The sequence below is a fragment of the Taudactylus pleione genome, unplaced genomic scaffold (genome assembly GCF_031769625.1).
Source record: "Taudactylus pleione unplaced genomic scaffold, aTauple2 ptg000959l, whole genome shotgun sequence".
Taxonomy (NCBI): Eukaryota; Metazoa; Chordata; class Amphibia; order Anura; family Myobatrachidae; genus Taudactylus; species Taudactylus pleione.
The window spans coordinates 5,657,102-5,677,357 of NW_028285360.1; the positions used below are offsets into that span (position 1 = coordinate 5,657,102).

The following is a 20,256-nucleotide window of genomic DNA, read 5'->3' on the forward strand; positions in this document are numbered from 1 at the left end:
GTCATCTTTACATGCAGCTCAATCTGGGGATATCGTTAACTATGCCATGCTGCAAAATGCAGCATGGTTCCCCCCCTCGCCGTCGTTGCCTGCATCGCCAAGTGTGGATGCACTTAATGTTGCCGGCACCCCCGTCGGGCGTGTACACACATCGTCCAGTGTGTATGGGGCTTTACTGTTTGAGACCATTAATGCAACTAGTGCCGTCTCTTATACATTCTGCCTGCAGTTAGGTCAGCAGATCAAACTAAATTAAGACACCACATAAAATGTATTTCCTTGTTTAATCACTTATTTTATATTTGAACACCTATTGACATATTACTACTGCTCTCAATGGCCCATCAACATCAAAAGGTTGAAAGATAAATGAAAAAAAATATATATATACAAGAACAGCACATAATATACGTATACACACGGCACACGCATCTTCAGAATTATTCATTACCATTGTCCAGTCACTAGAAAATATTATGCAATTGTTATTTTACTAACATATGAATGTTTTTGTTTCTACAAAAAAAAAAGGACTTAAAAAAAGAATTTAAGCACTGCGTTTTATATACAGGCAGTGTGTTATTTGTTCAGGACTGCAGACACAAAAGGTAAGCTCCAGGGGGGTGAATTGTGAAGGTAACCTTGGTAATTAGGTGAGGCAATGTGCTGAATGGCTGGTCACAGCACCAAGGAACACAGCAGCTGAACGACCATAACCAGTGTAGTGTGTGTGTGAAATGTTAGGACCCGAATTTTTATGCGATATGAGAAGGTAAAAAGAACAAATAGTGATTATCCTGAAGTCTCTCTTGGACCATTAAGTCAGCTGCATAGATTAATAACTATAAAGTATTCTTCTTTCTGCTTTACCACAACTGTAGATTTTGAATGTAGAGTCTTGTTTACATCCCTTTTCTGTGTCTTATCAGAATACTTTTCTTTCACATTTACTGTTGGTGGAAATTTTGCACAGCGGGAAATCAATATATACAGAAAGGTGGGACACGTGTTGAGGAGACCTGGACCCTCCTTCAGCAAAGCATGTTGGGAATATGGATCATTTCACTGCCCACCATATGATTATAGCCAAGAATACCGCTATAGTGGTAAGGACAAGGATTAGGATACAAATCTTCTTCCGCGACTTTTTCTGAGGGGGAAGAAGAAAACAGAATGTTGGTTTATATTGCATAGACACGGTAACATTTTACAAACATAGAAAACAATCATTTTGCAACGCTACTCTGCTTCGCCATGTAGGAGATACTGTATTTAACATTCTCGGTCATATTGAGTATAATTTCTTTCAAGTTCTATTGAGGTCTCATAGAAAAAAATTCACATGCAGAAACCACAAATACGAACTTCTACATTACAAACACAAATCAGGAGATGAAAAAAGGAGGCAGAAATTATAGCCTAGTGCTGGAGCTACCAATGGCCTGATTCAAAAGTCGACACAAATGCAATCACCTACGGATCACAGTTGCTAAAATATGCTAATGCTTGCCAAAGCACAGCCGACATAAAGATGCCCACTGCTGCCTTCTTATATACGTCCAATGTCGCTCTTCTGTGTAAACATCGGTATCATCAACGTACATCAGGCAGTCACGCAACATTTACAAGTCTGACCAGTTGCAAACACTGGAAGTCTCCTTGCACGCAGAGTGCTCTCTTGCTGAATATGCAATCGCAGTGGCTAATTTATGCATGCTCGTGAAACAGCGTTCAAACAGATAGACAAGCCTGCTTTTTTTACGACCACTCCCCATTCACCACCCCCAAATGCTGACAGCCTACCAATCACTTTCGAGATCGATTCCTCTCTGCGCTCGTAATCGCAATGAGATAATTGCGCATGCGCAGTGCGACTTATACGCATGTGTGATGACAAACAATCACTCGATCTGCATCCATAATCCCCATAGGGTTCACTGCTGAATCAGGCACCAAGTTACCAGCTATATAGTGTCAGTATCTAGAGATTCAAGGGCTTGGCGACTGACTTATACAAATAGTGAAAATCAATAAGTCACAAAAGATGAATAAGTACCATAAAAGTGCTATATAAATCATCTAAAACTAAGTGAGTGAAATAACAGCAGTTTATTACATGAAACAAAAAACAAATATGTAATTCTGAGCCTGTATATGCTCAAACAGGCTCTAACAGTGACCCTTATGGTCTGTATAGGTACAGCAAGTTTATTTAATGAAGTGCAAAGTGCTTCAATATAGTTAAAAACTGGCCTTTATATACACTAAATACAGAGTTCTGAGTTAATAATAATAATAGTAAAAAGCAATTTATAATATGAGCACAGGAGAATAAAAATATATAAAAACTTCAACAGGTGTTCTAAAAACACTCTAAAAGATATAAGAGAGGTTCTCAAATTTCATATGGTGCTTATTTTAATAGTTCATTAGGCAAGAGGCAGCTTCCAATGAGTTTCATCCACCAAGGACTTTATGAGCTTGATGAATACGGGGGACAACCCTGGGCGGTGGGTGCCGGTTGATTATGTAAAGTGTGGTGCAAGTGAAGTTTGAATATTGGCTTTTGCTCTGAAACTACTACTCACCAGGCTTTTCAGAACCAGTCCTGGTTGCCAAAATACGGGGGACAAATGACGTAGGGGTCCCCCGTATTCAGTGCAACCAGAACTGGGATCTGAGCAGGCCCTGGTTCTGGAAATACAGGTGGAAAAAATGCGTAGGGTCCACCTGTATTTACCAGAACCAGCACTGGACTCTTTCTAGCGGAAGGGTGATGCCACAGCCAGGGGAGCCCTTTCACCGGGCCCCCCAGCCGCAACATCAGCCCAGGCCGGGGATCCCTGGGGAGCTAGGGAGCCTGCCCCCCCCCCCCCAATAAAGGGGTCCACCTCTCCAGGGCACCTCAGGCACAGGCTGTTAGCCCGGGGCTATCCCCAGCATCCCTGGGCGCCAAGTTGATTGTGTTGTGTGGTGCATATGAAAATATAAATATTGTCTTTTGCAGTAGTACTACAGGTCTCAGCAGGCATCCCCGCATACTGGCACTTGGAGAACCACAAGTACCAGCAGGCGGGCATTAAGGGTCTGCACCCCTACAAAAGAAATGAGTGTTTTTTAAATATTTTATTATGCCGCACTGTCACCTGGGGGGCAGACAGCCTTTAAGCTCTTTTTCTGGCTGCTGCTTCCCCAGGATTTCTACGGCGTCTTCACTTGGAGCTCGGCGGCCTTTAAGTTCTTTTGCACGGCCGCCGGCCATCCAGGGCTTCCGTGGAGTCTTCTTGCTTCACCTGGTCTTCTCTCCAGCTCACCGGCCGACGACTGAGTGGACAGCGCCTCGCGCTGGCTGTATTTAAGATAGGCGATGACGTTGTGAGCCGTAATTGGCTCGCAGTGGCCATTTTTGAATTTCATAATGGCACTGAGGCGACATTTTTGAAAAGGGCACGCTCGGTTCTCACCATTGAAGTCAATGGGGAGAACAGCTCATTGGCTGAGAGAATGAAGGCTCGCCTGTCTCAGCCAAAGAGCGCTCCGCATCGGGATTTCTGAACTGAAATCCCGGGTGGAGCAGTCATTCGGGTAGTAGTGTTCTCTAAGAACACTACTAATGTACGAGGGTCCGCGTATTTCCGTTTTTTTTTTTTTCGCCAAGACCCTGGATTGTCTGAAGAGGACAGATTGACGCATAGGAGGAGGTGAGTATGGATTTTTTTATTACAGGTACTCCATTGGATTACCTACTGGAGAAGAGGACAGATTGGCTTCAGGGATACATAGGGGAGTATGTTAGATAGTGTGTGCATGTGTGAGTACATGTGTGTGTGCCTGCCTGTTTTAATAAAATTGTACTTTTCTACAGTGTGTGTGTTGTGTTTTTTTTAATATTGCTTTTGCTGTGGCTCGTAATGCCCCGCATGCTGATACTTGTGCTTCTCCAAGTATCAGCACGCAGGGGGGGGGCTTGGGGGTAAATTTACTAAGAATTGAGATAGGTCGAGATGACCATCTCGGGTGATTTATTGATTTTTTTCCCTGCTTGCAAATTTACTAAAGGCAAAGTCGGGTAAGTTAGAGAGATTTCTCTCATCTCACTCGTAAAACTCGGGTGAGTTAGCACTCTTGAATCTTATCACCTTCGGGCCAAATTGGAAGTACTTTTCACCTAAAAAATACATCTCTCAAATTTACTAAAAATCGGGATGACAAGCTCGGGTGAGATAGGAGCAAACTCTCTATCAAAATCACTTTTCAAACTTTCAACCCCCTGAGCTGCGAGATGGTCAGAAACATATCCTATTAGTAGCTCTTCCTTCAACCATCCCTGTTCTCCAAATATTATCAGGCAATAATATGGACTAGAATATTGTAGTGGACATGAACAGATTATACCAAACTCTCATATCTCACCCCATAATTAGTCCTACCCTTCATTGCTTGGCCAGACTAAAGACATTAAAACTTATCTGTTCATCATTGTCCGGCCGAAAATCTGGAATTGCCACCAGGGATACAAAATTGGGCATTTAAGTTATGTTTAGATCGGGATGTGCACAAGAGCAGTCAACTAACAGAAGGAAGTGTTGTGTGCAGCAGAGATAGGAGTTGCAAAGTTTAAACCTACAGACCATTTAGCTCCAGAATATCCAAATACAATTACTGCAAAAGCTGTGACCTCAGTTCACCGGTGATACTACTCCACTCCTAGTTAAAAAAAAATGGCTACGTAGGGTAGATTTAAAAAAAATTTTTTTTTAATGCTCATGGATGCCGTCAAAATGTTAGGATTAGACCACTATCATGAATTCATAGCAATGTGGTCTCACTGGTTAGAACTGAATGTCTCCCTCCTACCTAAAATTCAAACTTAATTTTATTGCTCTAAAAAAAAAGTAATCATTTAAGGCAGGGATGGGTAACCTCAGGCCCGGGGGCGGTATAAGGCCCCGGAATCATTTGGTCTGGCCCTCTGAGCTTTTTTCTGCTAGCCTCATCTGACTAGCAGGGTGCCTAGAATGGCACCCTGCAGCCAGAATCTATGCAGCAGTGCTGCCTGGAGCATACTTAGGACGCTTCAGATGGTCACACCGCTGCCCTTACAGTTCCCCGGAGAATCCTGAGGATGCTCCGGGCATTGCTGTAATCACTGGCGATTGTGGCCCCGTCCCTGTGTAATGTCACATGGAGGGGGCGTGGGCTGCACCGGCCCCGCAAATAATGTTATGTATATCAAAATGGCCCTCGGCAGAAAAAAAGGTTCCCCACCCCTGATTTAAGGGGTGAACGATACGCTAAAGGGCGTCTTAACCTTTTGCCTTACGCCGGTTATTGGACTTTTTCCTTCATTAGTGCTAGCACCCAGCAGTGCTCATCATATCCCCAACACCATGTGGGCCTTCTTTCTGCATTCACTCATCAAATTGTTAAAACAAAAGAAAAAAAAAACACCTCTTGCTTTGCAAAATTGTTTGTCTGATGGTGATGAATTCTTTACTGTATATAATGTAGCATTTCATTAAGTGTACACAGCTACACCTTTAGGGGCAGATTCAGTTAAGCGCAGATGCCACCAGAATAGCTGCACGCATAACCTTACAGAAGGCAGATTCTGCTTGTAGCCTACAGAGTTGCAAGCAGAGTGAGCCTACCGTAACTGGCACATAAATGGGGAGGCAATCGGGAAGCCGACTGTCTAAATACCGGCAGCCGGCTTCCCGACTGTCTTATCCCGGCAAGGGTGAAATGCCGGGCGTCTAGATGTAGAGGGTTAGGCTAGGGGGAGGGAGGGTTAGGGTTAGGCACCCCCGGGGGACAGGTTTAGGCAGCGGGGAAGGGGGTGGTTAGGGTTAGGCAGCCCTAAGGAGGGTTAGGGGGGTTAGGTTAGTGGATACTTACCTATCCACGATCGGGATTTCCAGCGCTGTCGGGCTTAGCTGCGTCGTACTCTGCTCCTGACGGGCTGCCGGCGGTATTTCATACCAATTCCCATAAATGCGCAACGCGAGGTGCCAATGGCATCACGCATGTAACTGAATTTGCCCCTTAGTGTCTTAATTATGGGTGAAAGAAAGAAGCCTTACCTGATAATATGCTGCCCTCTGTAATTGCTCAGCCCCTCTTTCCACATGAACTTCTGCACTTTCAACATTGGCTTCTATGCTATCTGTAAAAGATGAGGATTGACATTCAAAATAGATTACACATTGGCTTCAGTCTAAAGGTGCCTATCCACTAATAGACATAGAAACGAGAGCACGATTACGACATTGTAATGGTGCTGCGGTTTCTATGTCTAGTGATGTGCCTACATTGACCGTTCAGTCTAGGCATGAGATCACATGTCCAGCGTCATCAGGCTGTGACTGTTTGTTTCCCTTTCCTTGTGTTGCAGAGAGGTCAACGTCTGTGTCTTGCAGAGAGCACAGGGAAGGCGCAGCAACAGCCGACTGTACCCAGCTCACAGCAGGTGCTCTCTTCTTGTCATCCATAGCTCCCCGTACATGCGGATCCTGACGGGACCGTCAGGTTGACCAGCATGTACGGGCGATGATGGCAAAAACGACCAGCGGGCACGCGCATCGCTGGTCACCTTTGACATTTACATTCCCGATTTGTGGGCGATTAACAAGCGATTGCACGATAACGACGTTGTTATCGTACATTCGCTTATCAAAATCGCCTAGTGGATAGGCCTCTTTACGTAACCTATTTTAGCATAATAGTTAGCGCCTGATAACAAATTAGACTTTGTGTGTATCACTGCAGGGGGGATATTTACTAAAGTGAGTTTTTAGAAGTGGAGATGTTGCCCATAGCAACCAGATTCTACTTAACGTTTATCTAGCACTTCTAGAAAATAGCTACTATCTGATTGGTTGCTAGTGACAACATATCCACTTCTAAAAACTCTCACTTTAGTAAATATACCGTCAGGACTCTAAATTGCATTACAAAGGTGGGGGCAAAAATAGAACTCCAACTGGAAAGCCGCAAGCGTCCATCCAAGGCTTTGGAGCCATGCCCAAGAGCCAATTTCTATTTAATTTTATACTTCTTTTGTTTGTTTTTAAGTGCAAAAATGTTGCCTGCTTGCATGAAGCTATAATATAAATGTATCTCTGTTCAAGTAAAAACTTGGACAGCACTGTTCTTTATTGGACTATTCTTCAGCTTTGATTTTACAGTGTCATTATGTTGCTGCTATGACACACAAATGCCCAGTTTACAATGTTTCTCTCCGTTACATGACCAATATGATTAATGCAGTTCTTTGGGTTTTTCTATGATATAACAGTACCTGTATAAAGTAAACACAAACATAGTAACATATTTACCTATCATCTCTCCTTGGTCATGAATCATTACTGCCAAGTCTTTAAAAATCTGATTCACATCAAGGATGTCTTCCTGTAACAAGAAAACCGACAGAAAGCAATGAGTCTATTGTTTATATTGCCAGGTGCACATCACACAAGCATGTCTTATTGTATTCATTTTTTTTACAGATTATTTACAGACTAATTATAAATCACTTTTGTTGTGTTTCTACAACCATAGATTGTAAATAACAAAGAATGTCAGTGCAGTACTCTTAATCCCTGGCTTCGGTTTACATTACATTTTACAATAAGCACATAGATCCTTACAATTAATGGTTGCACATGAAATGATCCTCAACAGGACAATTCCACCCTACTTGTATGGTGAGCATACAATTGATTATAGCAATGTCAGAAGGTGGATGAAGCGTTTTCAATCAGGAGAATCGTCCGTGTGCGACAAACCTCGTGGTGGCAGACCATCAACTGCAGTGACAGCAGAGAACCAACACAAATGCCATGATTCAGAAAGACAGTCGTGTGACCATCAGAGATATCAGTGATGAACTTGAATGTAGCCATGGCACTGTAGAAACACTAATTAATGATTTGGGATATCGTAAAGTGTGTGCTAAATGGGTTCCAAAGCAATTAACCAGGGATCATAAGGCCCAGAGGGTGGAAGTGTGCAATGACCTTTTGATCAACTTTGAAGCCAACCCTGAGACGTTTTTGGAAAATGTCATTACAGGAGATGAGACCTGGGTATTCCTTTATGACCCAGAAACAAAGGCCCAATCAAAACAATGGAAACACCCAAGTTCACCTAGGCCAAAAAAGTTTAAAATCACAGCGATCCGTAAACAAAGTTATGGCCACATTCTTCTGGGATTGCCGAGGTGTTATTCTCATCGATTACTTGGAACCAAACCAATCAATTAACAGTGATTGATACATTATTACACTTAAGCCATTCGCAAAAAAAAGGGCAACAATTCCACTGTCAAATGTCATCTTACACCACGACAATGCCAGACCTCACTTCAATGGCAACATCTGCGGCCATTGCCAAAATGGGGTGGGCAATAATGCCACATCCACCATAGAGTCCTGATTTGGCCCCTTCTGACTTTCATCTGTTTGGCCCTCTCAAATAATGTCTCCGGGGTCAACATTTTGAAGACAGAGGTTGTTAAAATCGTCATACATTCCTAGGTCTAACACCAACCACTGGAATTTTTCCAAAGTGGATTCACAGCTTGGGTTGAGAGGTGGAGAAAATGTTTGAGGGCAGATGGTGAATTTTTTGAGTAGAGTCATTCTGTTACTAAGACTTCAAAGTATTTTACTGCAAATTTTCAAATCTGTATCTATAATAACATTTTAGTTGTGAGCATTTAGGCATTACTTTTTGAACAACCCTCGTATATAGATAGATATGCAGAACTATAACCCACCTCTAACTTCTTGATAGCACTTTCTCTCTCTTTTATAAGTTCTAGATCCTGTTCTGTAATTCCAAGATCTTCCTCCTGGGCCTGCATCTGGTTCCAGTCTTCATTACTGCTTAAGGTAAAAATAAATAATTAATATAATATATAAGTCAACTGTATCAGCGGAGTGGTGCACTTTTCTTCCTAACTGGAAAGGTAAGGTGAGGAGGTCATTGTTATATTTTCTCAACACCTAAACTCTTACTTTAACTTTTTTAATAGCTGTAACAGACAGAGCAGCATGCTGGCCAAATAAAGGGGCTCTTTGGGAGGAGAGTCACAACAGCAATTCAGGTATTGTGCAGAGAACATATTTAGCAGCATGGTGTTGTATTGCAGGGTTTCTAATGTCTATGACAAAACAAAATAATGTGTGAGTACAACACTGAAATACATTTTAATGTAGTGCGATAAAAACACATTTATAGAAGTCAAATGCATTGCAAATTAAGCCAGAAACATGCCTCAGATACAGAATTTAATAGTGGTCATGTTCATTGTGTCCTCATTCACCCATCCTTTTTGAGCCAAATGACGGCAGACACTCTGGGTAGCGATTCTTTCATACCTATATTTTAATTTATTATCTGTGTTGCATTGTAGCTGCATACAAAGTCACTTACAGTGTCCTGGATGCTTAGAATTAGTATTTTTGTCACAATGGAAATGGTACATAGGCACATAGGTTAGGCACAACGCCATGTGGCGGGAATCATGGTGCTACTTACTCATATCAGCCCTCTGTCTTTTGCCTTTTGCCCCATGATATCATACAAGTTGCACAGCGTTTCTGCATGCAATGCAATTATCCAGGTGGGATACGTTCGGCATCCCGGCGGTCGAGATGCCTACACTTACATTACCGGAATCCCGAAGTTAAGTAGAAGGTTTAGGGGGAAGAGTTAGGTTTAGGGGTTAGCCACTAGGGGGTGGGCTAGGGTTAGGCACTAAAGGGGAAGGTTAGGTTTAGGGTGCGGGGAGGGAGAGGTTAGGTTTAGGGTAGGGAGAGGGGGAGGGTTAGCATACCGACCAACAAGTGTCGGTATGCTAACCCTGTTGGGATGCCAGCGTCAGGATAATGACTGCCGGGATCCTGAGTGCCGGCATCCCATACCTAACCCATCCAGGTTACTCGTTCACATTAGTGATGAGGGGTTTATTTAGCATTGGGTTCTAAATTCTGATCGTGTTTATGCCCAAAATTAAAAGTACAATGATTGTATTAGCAAAGCACAGATAGTAAAAGTATTGCCCTTTTAAATTTTGGACATAAACATGATTCAGAAACGCCAGGTTTTAAAACCTGACGCTTAGTAAACAAACCCCTAAGATCCATATTCGGTGTAACCTGTGTAGCGAGATGTATGGCACAGCTTAGCCACATTATCTGTGCTGTGCCAAACGGGGCTAATAGGCATGATTTAAGAATAGGTTGTGTTGACATCTGTAAAAAGCAGCTTACAAAAACGCTCCTTTGTAATGGCTTCTACTTACTTTGGAGCAATTGGAACCAGTTTACATATTAATGGGACATATTTTGCCCCTTTCAGTTGTACTTCTACGGAAGAGCACAACCTTAGATGTAAATTGATTGATGTTAATAAAATGCTTGAACACACAATAGTCAAGTGCTAAAAATACAGTCCTGATGTCCTCTCACTCTTATGGCATACATTAAGCTGAAATAAGCAGTATTTGAAGTAATAAAATTACATTTTTAAATGAATAAAGAAATAGATTCTGAACGGTTATGCTTTAACCTGATTACTGCCAAGACAATGTAGGCACTTAAGGGCTCATCAGATTCCAATTTCAGAAAAATGTTTCTTTATAAACCAAGACTGGAACACCGAGATTTTTGGAAAAACAATATTAATTCTAAAATTGGGCTAGCAGTATTAAAGAAGATCTTGTCACACTTTTCTAAATAGCAGCGGGTCTCCCAATAAAAACACCCCCCCATTTGCATGGATTGACAAAATGTTAATAGGTGCCAGGAATAAAAACATGCACCTATCACTTCAATATTACATGAGATCACTGTAGAAGTAACAAGGACCTAAACAAAACAAAAACATAATACCCAACAAAACAGAAACAAGAAAGTGAACATATACAATTTAGAAAATATCCAACATAGCTAAAATGAGGTGGTCAATAACCTTACCAGTAACCTTTCAAATCCAGCTTAGAATGCACAGTAGTTTTGAGAAAGTGGCTTGAGAGCAGAATATTTATTTATTTACTAAATATAGGCAAAAAAAAGTGATTCTTCTACTTTTTAAACAGGTGTTGGTCTCAGAACAAGACGAATACTACATTTGTATGTGATAAGTTACCATAAAGTATACTAGAATTAGATATACACCTGCTGCTTGTATTTAACACAATGTGTTACTTTTTTTCAAGTGATAAATAGACAAATAAAAAAAAAGGTTCTCTTGTCACGGACTTTCTTGGGGCAAGAAAGAAGTAGCGTACATACCACTTGAAATGCAATAGAACAACAAGAGGGCGCACGTGGCAATGCAGTCTGCGCTATCTGTGGTTGTTATTGAATCCCATAAAATGTAGTTTATTCACTGTCAATTAAATGAGTCTGTTACAGCAGCTGTTTGGTCATTAAAACAGAGAATCCATTTCAATCCACAGTGTAAGAATTCATACTTCACCCAAATGCTGCTTTCTACTTACTTGTCAAATGATACAAGTTGTTCTTCCTTCTGCCTTTCATCGTTCTAAAAATAAAAAGGAAAACAGGTTATGAATTTACAAGGACTCTGAAAAGAAGTAATAGAAGTTCCACAAGTAAACATTCAGTTAGCAGAATAGTTTAAGTCGTGTCTCTAGGGTGTTAAACTCTATACTATATACAATTACTAAAGCTAAAGTTTAACATTATTTCACAAAGAGCAAACATCTATAACTTATATATGTAGAATTGTTAATAATAATCATAATGTTGGGCTCGCTGGGGAATAATTTGTCTTACTAATACCACTTTTACACCAGAGCTAAAACCAGGGTTAGCTCCTTGGTGTAAAAGGGGAAAGGGTTGGATTGCCAGGTCGAGTGACCCGGCGATCCAACCCAGGTAACTAGCAGGGTTTAACACGGAATAACCCGTGAAACCCTGCAGTGAAAACGGTGCGATCCGGGTCACGGTGACCTGGATCGTGCCGCATGCTTGCAGATTGGCCGGCCTCAGTCACGCTTGGAGATGACATCTCCAAGCATCCACTTCAACGCCGAAAAAGCCAGGTCTATGCAGACTCAGCTCCAGTGTGAACGGCGCCGGCTCGGGAAAATCCTGGGTCGGCGCCGGCTAAATTCCGGGTCTGATCCAGATTGGAACCCTGTTCCAACCTCCAGGTCAGAGCAGGAATTTAGGTGTAAAAGCGGTATAACAAAACTATATCTTTAAGTGTATTAATGGACATTACAGTAGTCAGCTTGGGTACAAAAAGGGACTATATCAGAGAAGCTTACTGTAGCATGGACACATAGCTAATGAACTTAAATATATCTGCTTTCAAGTGTTGTAATTCTTACACATTTATATGATATCATAAGTCAACTTTAACTTGTTCAGGTTTTGTGAGCCTTAAAATGTCCCATGTTTTTTTGTATCAATTCCTCTGAGTCTGTCACGTATGTCTGACCCCCTGCCAAAAACAGTCCCTGTGTTTTCAGTGCCCACAGTTGGGTCACCCCACGACAAAGCTAGGATTGTACTTACTGATATACGGGATCCAGCTCTTGCCCGAGCAACGGTCTCTTTCTCCTTCTCTGACACTTGTCTCTGGATAGCTTGGAAATGGTTCAGTGCAGCAGAGAAATCATTCATAAGACGATCCTTCTGTAGCTTCTGCTGACGCTGGTGGGCAGAGCACAATAAAATAGGGATCAGTACACAAACTGCTTAAAAGACAAATACAAACAGCTGTATGTCACTAGCATTTGTACTGCAGTAAGTGAATGTGACCAGCATCAATCACTTTTACTGGAAAGGCACAGCACTGTTACGCTGTAACTATGGTGTGGCAACCTCTAAGCTTTGTCTATGGAAATTTTAGAAACTGGTATATTCTCCCTACCTAGAACTTCAGAAGCAGGAAAACCTTTGTAGCTGACCAACCTTTAATGGCCTCGGACCTCTTACTGCACAACCAGTAGGTCTCTTACTTTATTATAAACAAAAGTCAAATATTTTCACTTCATTCTGTATTAGCTGTATAACCAAGAAAGAACCCAGTGATTAAAGCAATGGAGGTTAATTTAAAAAACGGGAACAATTTCAATTTTCTAAATCATGCAACATAAATAGATCTTGGTGGTTAGTTCTACCAGGTCAATTGTGTCTATAATGCTGGAAATACACTGCCAGATAAAATGTGTCAGACCAACAGACATTTTACCTGACAACCTGAAACCAATCAGATATTGTGGCCATACACTGTGAGATGTGACAGTATATGGCCCACGATATCAGTGTTCCTTCCCTAGGGAGGAAACATTTCCCCATTCCTACTCGGTGAAGGAACAAGGGAAATGTCCGGTGGCCGACCAATGATTGGATCAGTCGGACATGTTGGAAGATTTCAGCATTCTCAACCGTCCGATCCTCACTGATCGGTTGCGGCAATGTATTATGCAATTATTGGCCCAATATGCTGAAAATCTGCGCATCAGGTCGATAATTGCATAACAAATGCCCTGTTTAAGTCAGTGGGCTGCACAGATGGCCCTCACAGCCAGGGGTGTATCTAGGGGTCCGAGCTCCCCTGGCAAAGGAACTGGCTCCCACCATTGGCAGTTCGTAAATAAACACTGTGGTGGCTGTACGAACGATGATCCCTTCCCCCCTTATCATCCGGTGCGGTTTCTTCTGAGAGATCAGCAGCAGCACAGACTTTTGACAGACAGAACTGGCCGCAGGTGGCACTGCCGGGTGGCTCCGGCGCCCCTGGCGAGTGCCATCGTGACCAATATGAAGATACACCCCTGCTCAAAGCCTTCACCTACAGACCCCAGCTTCTTCTTCCTTAATGGTCAGATTTGTAACAGTTCTTTTAAATTGCTTCTAATATGTTTTTACAGAAATGTCTATTTCTTTGATAACACTTTTGTGGCCCTTCTGAAGGTAGGGAGCCGTATATACAGCCCTTGAAGGATTTCAAGTTGCATATCACTGCTCCAGATGCCTTCTCATTGTATAAGTGGTTCATATATAAAAAGTAACTTGTGAGCCATTTTACCTGCTGGGTCGGAGACAATGGAGCAGGAACAGATGCAAGGTCTTTCAAGTATGCATTGGTTTCCTTGGCCAAAACATTAGTGGAATGCTGAATCTGTTGTCTGCACACAGACAAATCAAAATGGTATAGTCTTCAAGAATGAAAGGTAATGGACATTTATCTAATAAACAGCATATTATGAAGAACAGAATAAGGCTTAAGGTGCATACACACGTAAAGATTTTCTGTCCAGCCATCCAACTAGTTGATTGGTTGGAATGAAAATCTGGTAAGGTATGAAAGCAAATGACAATCAGCAATTTGCTCCCAAATGCCGGAAAATGGACAAAAACTGTTGTTTGACAAAATTGTTTAAACCAAACATTTAACAAACTTGTGTGTACAACCATTTTCATCTGTTTTCTGGCATTTAGGAGCAAATTGTTGATCATCATTTACTCCCATACGTTACCAGATTTTCATTCCAACCAATCAACTAGTTAGATGGTTGGACAGAAAATCTTTACGTGTGTACTCAATCTTAGCATTAAAAGAAAGTCAAAACAAAATAGATGAGTGCATGTATGACTATACCAAATAAATCACCGTTTTAATATATATTTAACTTACAGGTTCTGTTGAAGTTTACTAGAATCTTTACTGGTTCCAAGTTGATTTAATAATGTCCGAATTTGAGCAGCTAAAAGGGATTTAAGAGAAAAATAGATATGATTCAACGAAGACTATTCAAGCAGAAAATCTATCTGTAGGCAATGCATTCAAAATACAGTTGCTTACAGGCTATAGTGCAAAAGTCAATGTGTTCTCAGGAGTCACGCACAAATATATTTCAATTATCTTCACAATGCTTGTTGGTACTAGTCAATTTGCATATATGAAATAATTACATAAAAAGCTTAATAATTAAATTTCACACTGTGTAATATAGGTCTTCTTCCGTCCTCTATTGCTGACATAGGTCAACTACAGTAGCAGCTACATTCATTGGTGTCTGTTTATTTGCACCCTCCGAATGTTTTTACACTGCTTCTTGCTGGCATTAGGAACACCTCTGTCAAACCCAATAAAGTCAAATTAACGACCTTGGTGACCACACATATTGTGCTTAGTAAGAAGCCACCCCTAAGCACAATGCCCTAGTGCAGTGTTGGCTAACCTTGACACTCCAGCTGTTATGGAACTACATAATCCAGCATGCACTGCTACAGTTTTGCTATTAGGGCATGCTAAAACTGTGGCAGGGCATGCTGGGATATATAGTTCCACAACAGCTGGAGTGTCAAGGTTAGCCAACACTGCCCTAGTGACTCGTTAGCATGGTTTTCTAATTAACATTTCTAGTTTAAACATTCCTGGACTCTGTGAACCATCATTTATCCACTATGTAACTTCCACTGATGATTACTAACACCCACCTGGCAAAGCAGCTGAAGCAATTGTATTGGTGTATGAAATAACACAACGTGCATGCAAGTGCAGAACAAACTGTCTCATTCTCAGCTAATATGTCTCACCTTGACATTCACAAAGGGTCTGATTCGGCATTGATCGCTAGTGCGATAGCGGCTGGTTGTTGTGTACTGCGCATGTATCGCAGTGCACATGCGCGAGTTAGCATTGCGATCGCTCTGTTTTCAGCTACACAGATACAAAGCCATCGTAGACAGAGGGACGGGATGTCAGCATTTGGGGGTGTTGACCGAGTGGTCAAAAACGCAGGCGTGCTTGTCCATTTAAACGCCATTGTATGGGCGTGCATAAATTAGCCACTGCGACGGCATACTCAGCTTGAGTGCTCACTGCGTGCGACGAGGTTAGCAATTTCTGAGTAAGGTCGGACCTGTTGTAATTGTGCGTGAGTGACCGATGTTACTGATGTATACGCAGGATTGCAAGGTCTTATGGCTGTGCGAAAGCGGTAGTGGGCGTCTCTATGCTGGCTTTTGGCGTCTCTGTAATGGTTTTGCGATTGCAGTCATTAGCATATTTTTGCAGCAGACCTGCATGCGTAATCACAGCTGCGATCGCAATAGCGGTCTGTAATGAATCAGGCCCAAAGGCCGTTGTAACCCAGCAGCAGGACACAAAACCTATAACAATGTTATCTGATTTCAATCTGTTTTCAGTGCAAAAACCACATCCAAGTCAGAGTCCTTTGTAAGACAGAAGTTTTCCTATACAGAGAAAGCATTGTACATCAGATGCTGGAAACCATCTCAATGACCACACAACAAATCACTACTTTATCTTCCTGGAATCTTCTAAATGAAAGGCACATGATTCCGAGCACTACAATACGGGTAGTCACAAGGATCCTAATTAACCATCTTAAAAACAGCCATTATGTTAGACATTCTGTAATTCACATTATGGGACGTATTCAATTTGAAGCGAAAAGTTCGACGCCGGACTTTTCGCTGTCATCAGATGTTTTGCCGGCGAAAAGTTATCGCGCGTATCCCCATATTCAATTGCAAATGTGCGAAAACAGGACCCTGCGAATCTGAAATCGGCGAAAAGTTCTGTCAGTTTTGAGGAAAGCAACTAAGCATCAATAAGTTGTGGACATTGACAACTTCCACACAGAGGTGGTGATCTAAGAGCTTTGCATATAATTTTCCATATTTAATTTAACCTTTATGTGGCTATTTTGCTATATTAGGATTAATTTTTGCTTTCTAGAATTCTGCTGCTATATTGTGATTTTATCTATATTTATATATTGTCTGTATGTCTTCATAATTAAACCTATTTTGTGTAAATATATACAAGCCTCCTGTATCCAAATATAAGGCAAACACTTATATGCTATCAACATCAAATGAGATTATTCTATACCACTATGTGCAGTAAATAAATAATTTCAGCGTCTCTGTATTTCTCTAGGGTCCTAACTAGACCCTTTACTTGCAGCTAGTGGTATCTAATTATATTCTCCTGTAAACTACTAGCGCCGGGAAGTGTAGTGGTTTCACTACTTTATTCATTTTGGGAAAATCAGCCTAACACCCCCCAAAAGATGCATTGACATGGGGGATCACTATGGGTACCCCCGAATAGCCCTAATAAAGGTATTTGTGGTTTTTAAATCGTCTCAATAGGCGCTATTTAGCGTCTTTCAGCAAGTGGTGAAGAATAGCAGTCTGCAACTTTTGGTGGGGAAATAAGTATTCCCATCAAATTTGGGGTACATGAAAATGGGTGCAAGCATATTTTAAAATGTGTAAAGTCAAGCACCTCCCCCAAAGGATATATCGCTAGTTTTTAAATTTGTACCCCCTCTTTGATTTTCGACCAAGTGCTTTTTTGGGGTGTCCTTTGTGGTTTTTTTTTGTTGCAGTTAGCATCGGAGGGGGGGGTCCAAAGGGTGCAGGGTTGTTCCTGACACATTGCACCCCAAAACCCCAATTCTGCACTTTTTTCCGCCGGGTATTCACAGGTGAAACTTTTTCGCCTATTACATTTCATTGCGTTTTCGCACCGGCGAAAAGATGCTAAAATGAAATGCGGGGTTAAATGAAATTGGGGAAAATTACGTCATCGGTGAAAACGTTTCACCGAAAACGGCTTTTCGCTGCACATTGAATACGGCCCTATGTATCTTAAAACTGCAATAACAATATTACTGTAAAATACAATTGAAAAAAAAGGAGTCTACTGAAAACCAAAAATGTAGAGGATATAAATACAAATCTTTTGGTGTGATCTAATGGTAATGACCAGTGGCGGATCTTACCTTGGGGCTGCAGCCCCCCCAGTAAAATCCTCCACTGTTCAGTGAGCCAGTGCACTAGCTTCACTGTGACTGGAGGTGGCTTCCTATTGGAAGTGCCACCTGCCAGTCACGCTGAAGACAGGCAGCCAGGGGGAGGTGTCTACTCCACCCTGGGACTTCCAGTCCGGGCTGCAATCAGCAAATAGCGGCTGCCTTTCGGGGCTACAGGTCTTCTCGGGTCTGCAAGCAATGCAGCCCGAGAAGCTGGTGTTAGTCGTGCGCATGCGAAGCACCACCGCCGCTCATGCGCATGTCCCAACACCTACAGGATTCATTACGTAGGCAGCGGGACCCAGGCCAGCAGCAGTGGCAGCCCCCCTCAGGTAAGAGGGCAGGAGCCGCTGCTGGTAATGACGTTATTACATAGGATATAATCTTTCTATTCCTGCAGTTTCCTTCCTTCCTGACCCTTTTCTACCCTATGGATAGGGTGATGAATCTATAATCCTGTGTACACACTTAAAAAATAGCCCAATTTGGCGTTTCTGGACATATCATCAAGTGTATTGCAGATTTGCGTGCTTCCGCGGTCGCATGCAATACCTTTTGGTTGGCCGTGCTGCATGGACGGTCAATCAGAAGATATTGTGTACAGCAGCATGGCATCCTACATCGTGTTGTCGCACCCTGTGCATGCACTTGCTGATGCAGGGTCCCGTCGCATCAGCCAGCTACACATCATTCTGATGTGTTGCTGGCCTTGTATATCTATAGTGTGCACACTATAGATAAATCTGGCCAATCTGTCTAGTGGGAAGGAGAATCTGGTAATGCATGGGAGCAAATAGCAATAGAAATTTGCTTCCAAACACTGGAAAACGGACCAGATTTTCCTTCCCACCAGATGGATTGGACAGATATATCTATAAGTGTGTACGCAGCTTGAAGGTGAGTGCACTCGGTACGATGTAGGCAACGATCCAATCTCGGTAACGATTTCCCTTGAACTCCTGAAAACTCCCGGACAAACGACACTGTGCACAGACATGGAACAAAACGACCAAATGATATAGATGGGTCGTCAACGATATATAGTTTGGCAGCAAATACCCTCATGATGCATCTTCTGTCTCTCCGTCGGCTGACACAAAATGGTGGAGGGGAGTGGCCAGGAAAAGTGACGACATATCGTTCATCGTCCATAAAATCGTTCATCGTGCATACACACGGAACGATGTTTGGCAAATCGTGAAAGACAGGTAATAATCTTTCTGCATGTTGAAGAGATCAACGACCAACGGGAGCGCGCATCGCATCATTCCTACACACAGCACTTTTTTAAACGATTTGTAGTTCCAATCGGTCGAAACCGGCAATATCATTTAAAATATCACACCGTGTGTGGGGGCCTTTAAGCTGTGTACACACTATGCGATCCCTCGCACGATATATAGTTCCGTCGTGGATCAGAAAGAAAAGTGTGTATGCTAAATTCAGCATAGAACAATACATTGTGTCGTCTTATTCAGCATCGTGCAGTGTGTACAGATGGTGTGATGTATCATTCCATCTGGATACAATCGCAGTGTATACTACCCAACTGTATCCTCAAAGGCCTGAGTGAGATGCATATATGTGCCAGATGTGCACACACTCCCCGAGACAGAGCCGGCGCCTGGCACAACGGGCAGGGTGACACAGGCTCATCATGAGTATGATGCCACCACACTGGGCTGGGCACGGCGGATGTCTGGGTACATCAGACAGGGAAAGGGACCGGTTTGGGGAGATAACGGCGCAGAGCAACGCACAGCGTCACTGTCACACGGATACCCCTGTTACACCCGCCGGTGAGTGCTTACTGCTGTTCGTGATCCTCTGGATGTTGCCGCTGCATGTCTGTATGATGGTGCTGAATTCTCGCCCCGATCCCCCGCTGTGCTGCCAGTGGCTGGACATGATGCTCTGTGCTCGGCCTGGGTTCGATCGGCACCTTCTACTACCCCGGTCACAGAAGCTGCTGCGCAGCCGCACGGCAACACCCGATGGGCGAGGAGGCCTGGGTCACGTCACTCTGCTTTACTGCGCATGCTCAGATGCTTCTTCGGGAGCAGACGCGCCGTGACTGGCTGCGGCCGACGGATGGGTGTGGCTACGGATCAGCTGTTACCACACCCGGCCGCTGTCATTATATAAGCCGTACACACCATGCAGCCTGGTGGTCATGACTCATTCAGCACAATGAGTAATGAGATTCACGGTGGCGTCGTCGTATTATCATAGGACACGGTTGGAGGAGCCGCTGGGTTGTTAGGAAGTAGTGTAGTAGTGTTTCTGGGCATTGTTAGTGGCCCTCCCTGTAGCTTACTATAAATAGTACACTGTACACAGCAGGTGGATTCAACTTGCATCCAGGTGCTGTGGAACTACACTGCTATACAGATAGTACACTGAGGGGCCCAGTTATC

At 42.8% G+C, this 20,256-nt stretch overlaps 1 protein-coding gene across 2 annotated transcripts; it reads right to left on the minus strand.

Annotated features, from left to right (window-relative positions):
* Positions 1-270: 270 nt before the first annotated feature.
* STX12 (syntaxin 12) lies at positions 271-19,935 on the minus strand. 2 transcript variants are annotated; one of them, XM_088459985.1, is made up of 9 exons: positions 19,651-19,935; positions 14,683-14,752; positions 14,074-14,173; positions 12,555-12,692; positions 11,510-11,553; positions 8,780-8,888; positions 7,338-7,410; positions 6,084-6,166; positions 271-1,150 (listed from the first exon to the last, which is right to left on the minus strand). In XM_088459985.1, the coding sequence occupies exons 1-9, from the start codon at positions 19,745-19,747 to the stop codon at positions 1,058-1,060; spliced, it is 807 nt and encodes a 268-aa protein (XP_088316111.1). In that variant the 5' UTR covers positions 19,748-19,935; the 3' UTR covers positions 271-1,057. The 2 variants fall into 2 exon arrangements, with proteins under 2 accessions (XP_088316111.1, XP_088316112.1); XM_088459986.1 differs by having other exon boundaries at positions 8,780-8,885; positions 19,651-19,934.
* Between the last annotated feature and the right edge of the window lie 321 nt (positions 19,936-20,256).

Bases quoted from the DNA above. Each gene is read 5' to 3' on its own strand.
- STX12 (XM_088459985.1), bottom strand. From the start codon at position 19,747: ATGTCCAGCCACTGGCAGCACAGCGGGGGATCGGGGCGAGAATTCAGC. The intron at 11,554-12,554 runs GTAAGTACAATC...TTTTATTTTTAG, and splicing joins GAGCTGGATCCCGTATATCA to AACGATGAAAGGCAGAAGGA. The intron at 7,411-8,779 runs GTGGGTTATAGT...TTCTTGTTACAG, and splicing joins GTGCTATCAAGAAGTTAGAG to GAAGACATCCTTGATGTGAA.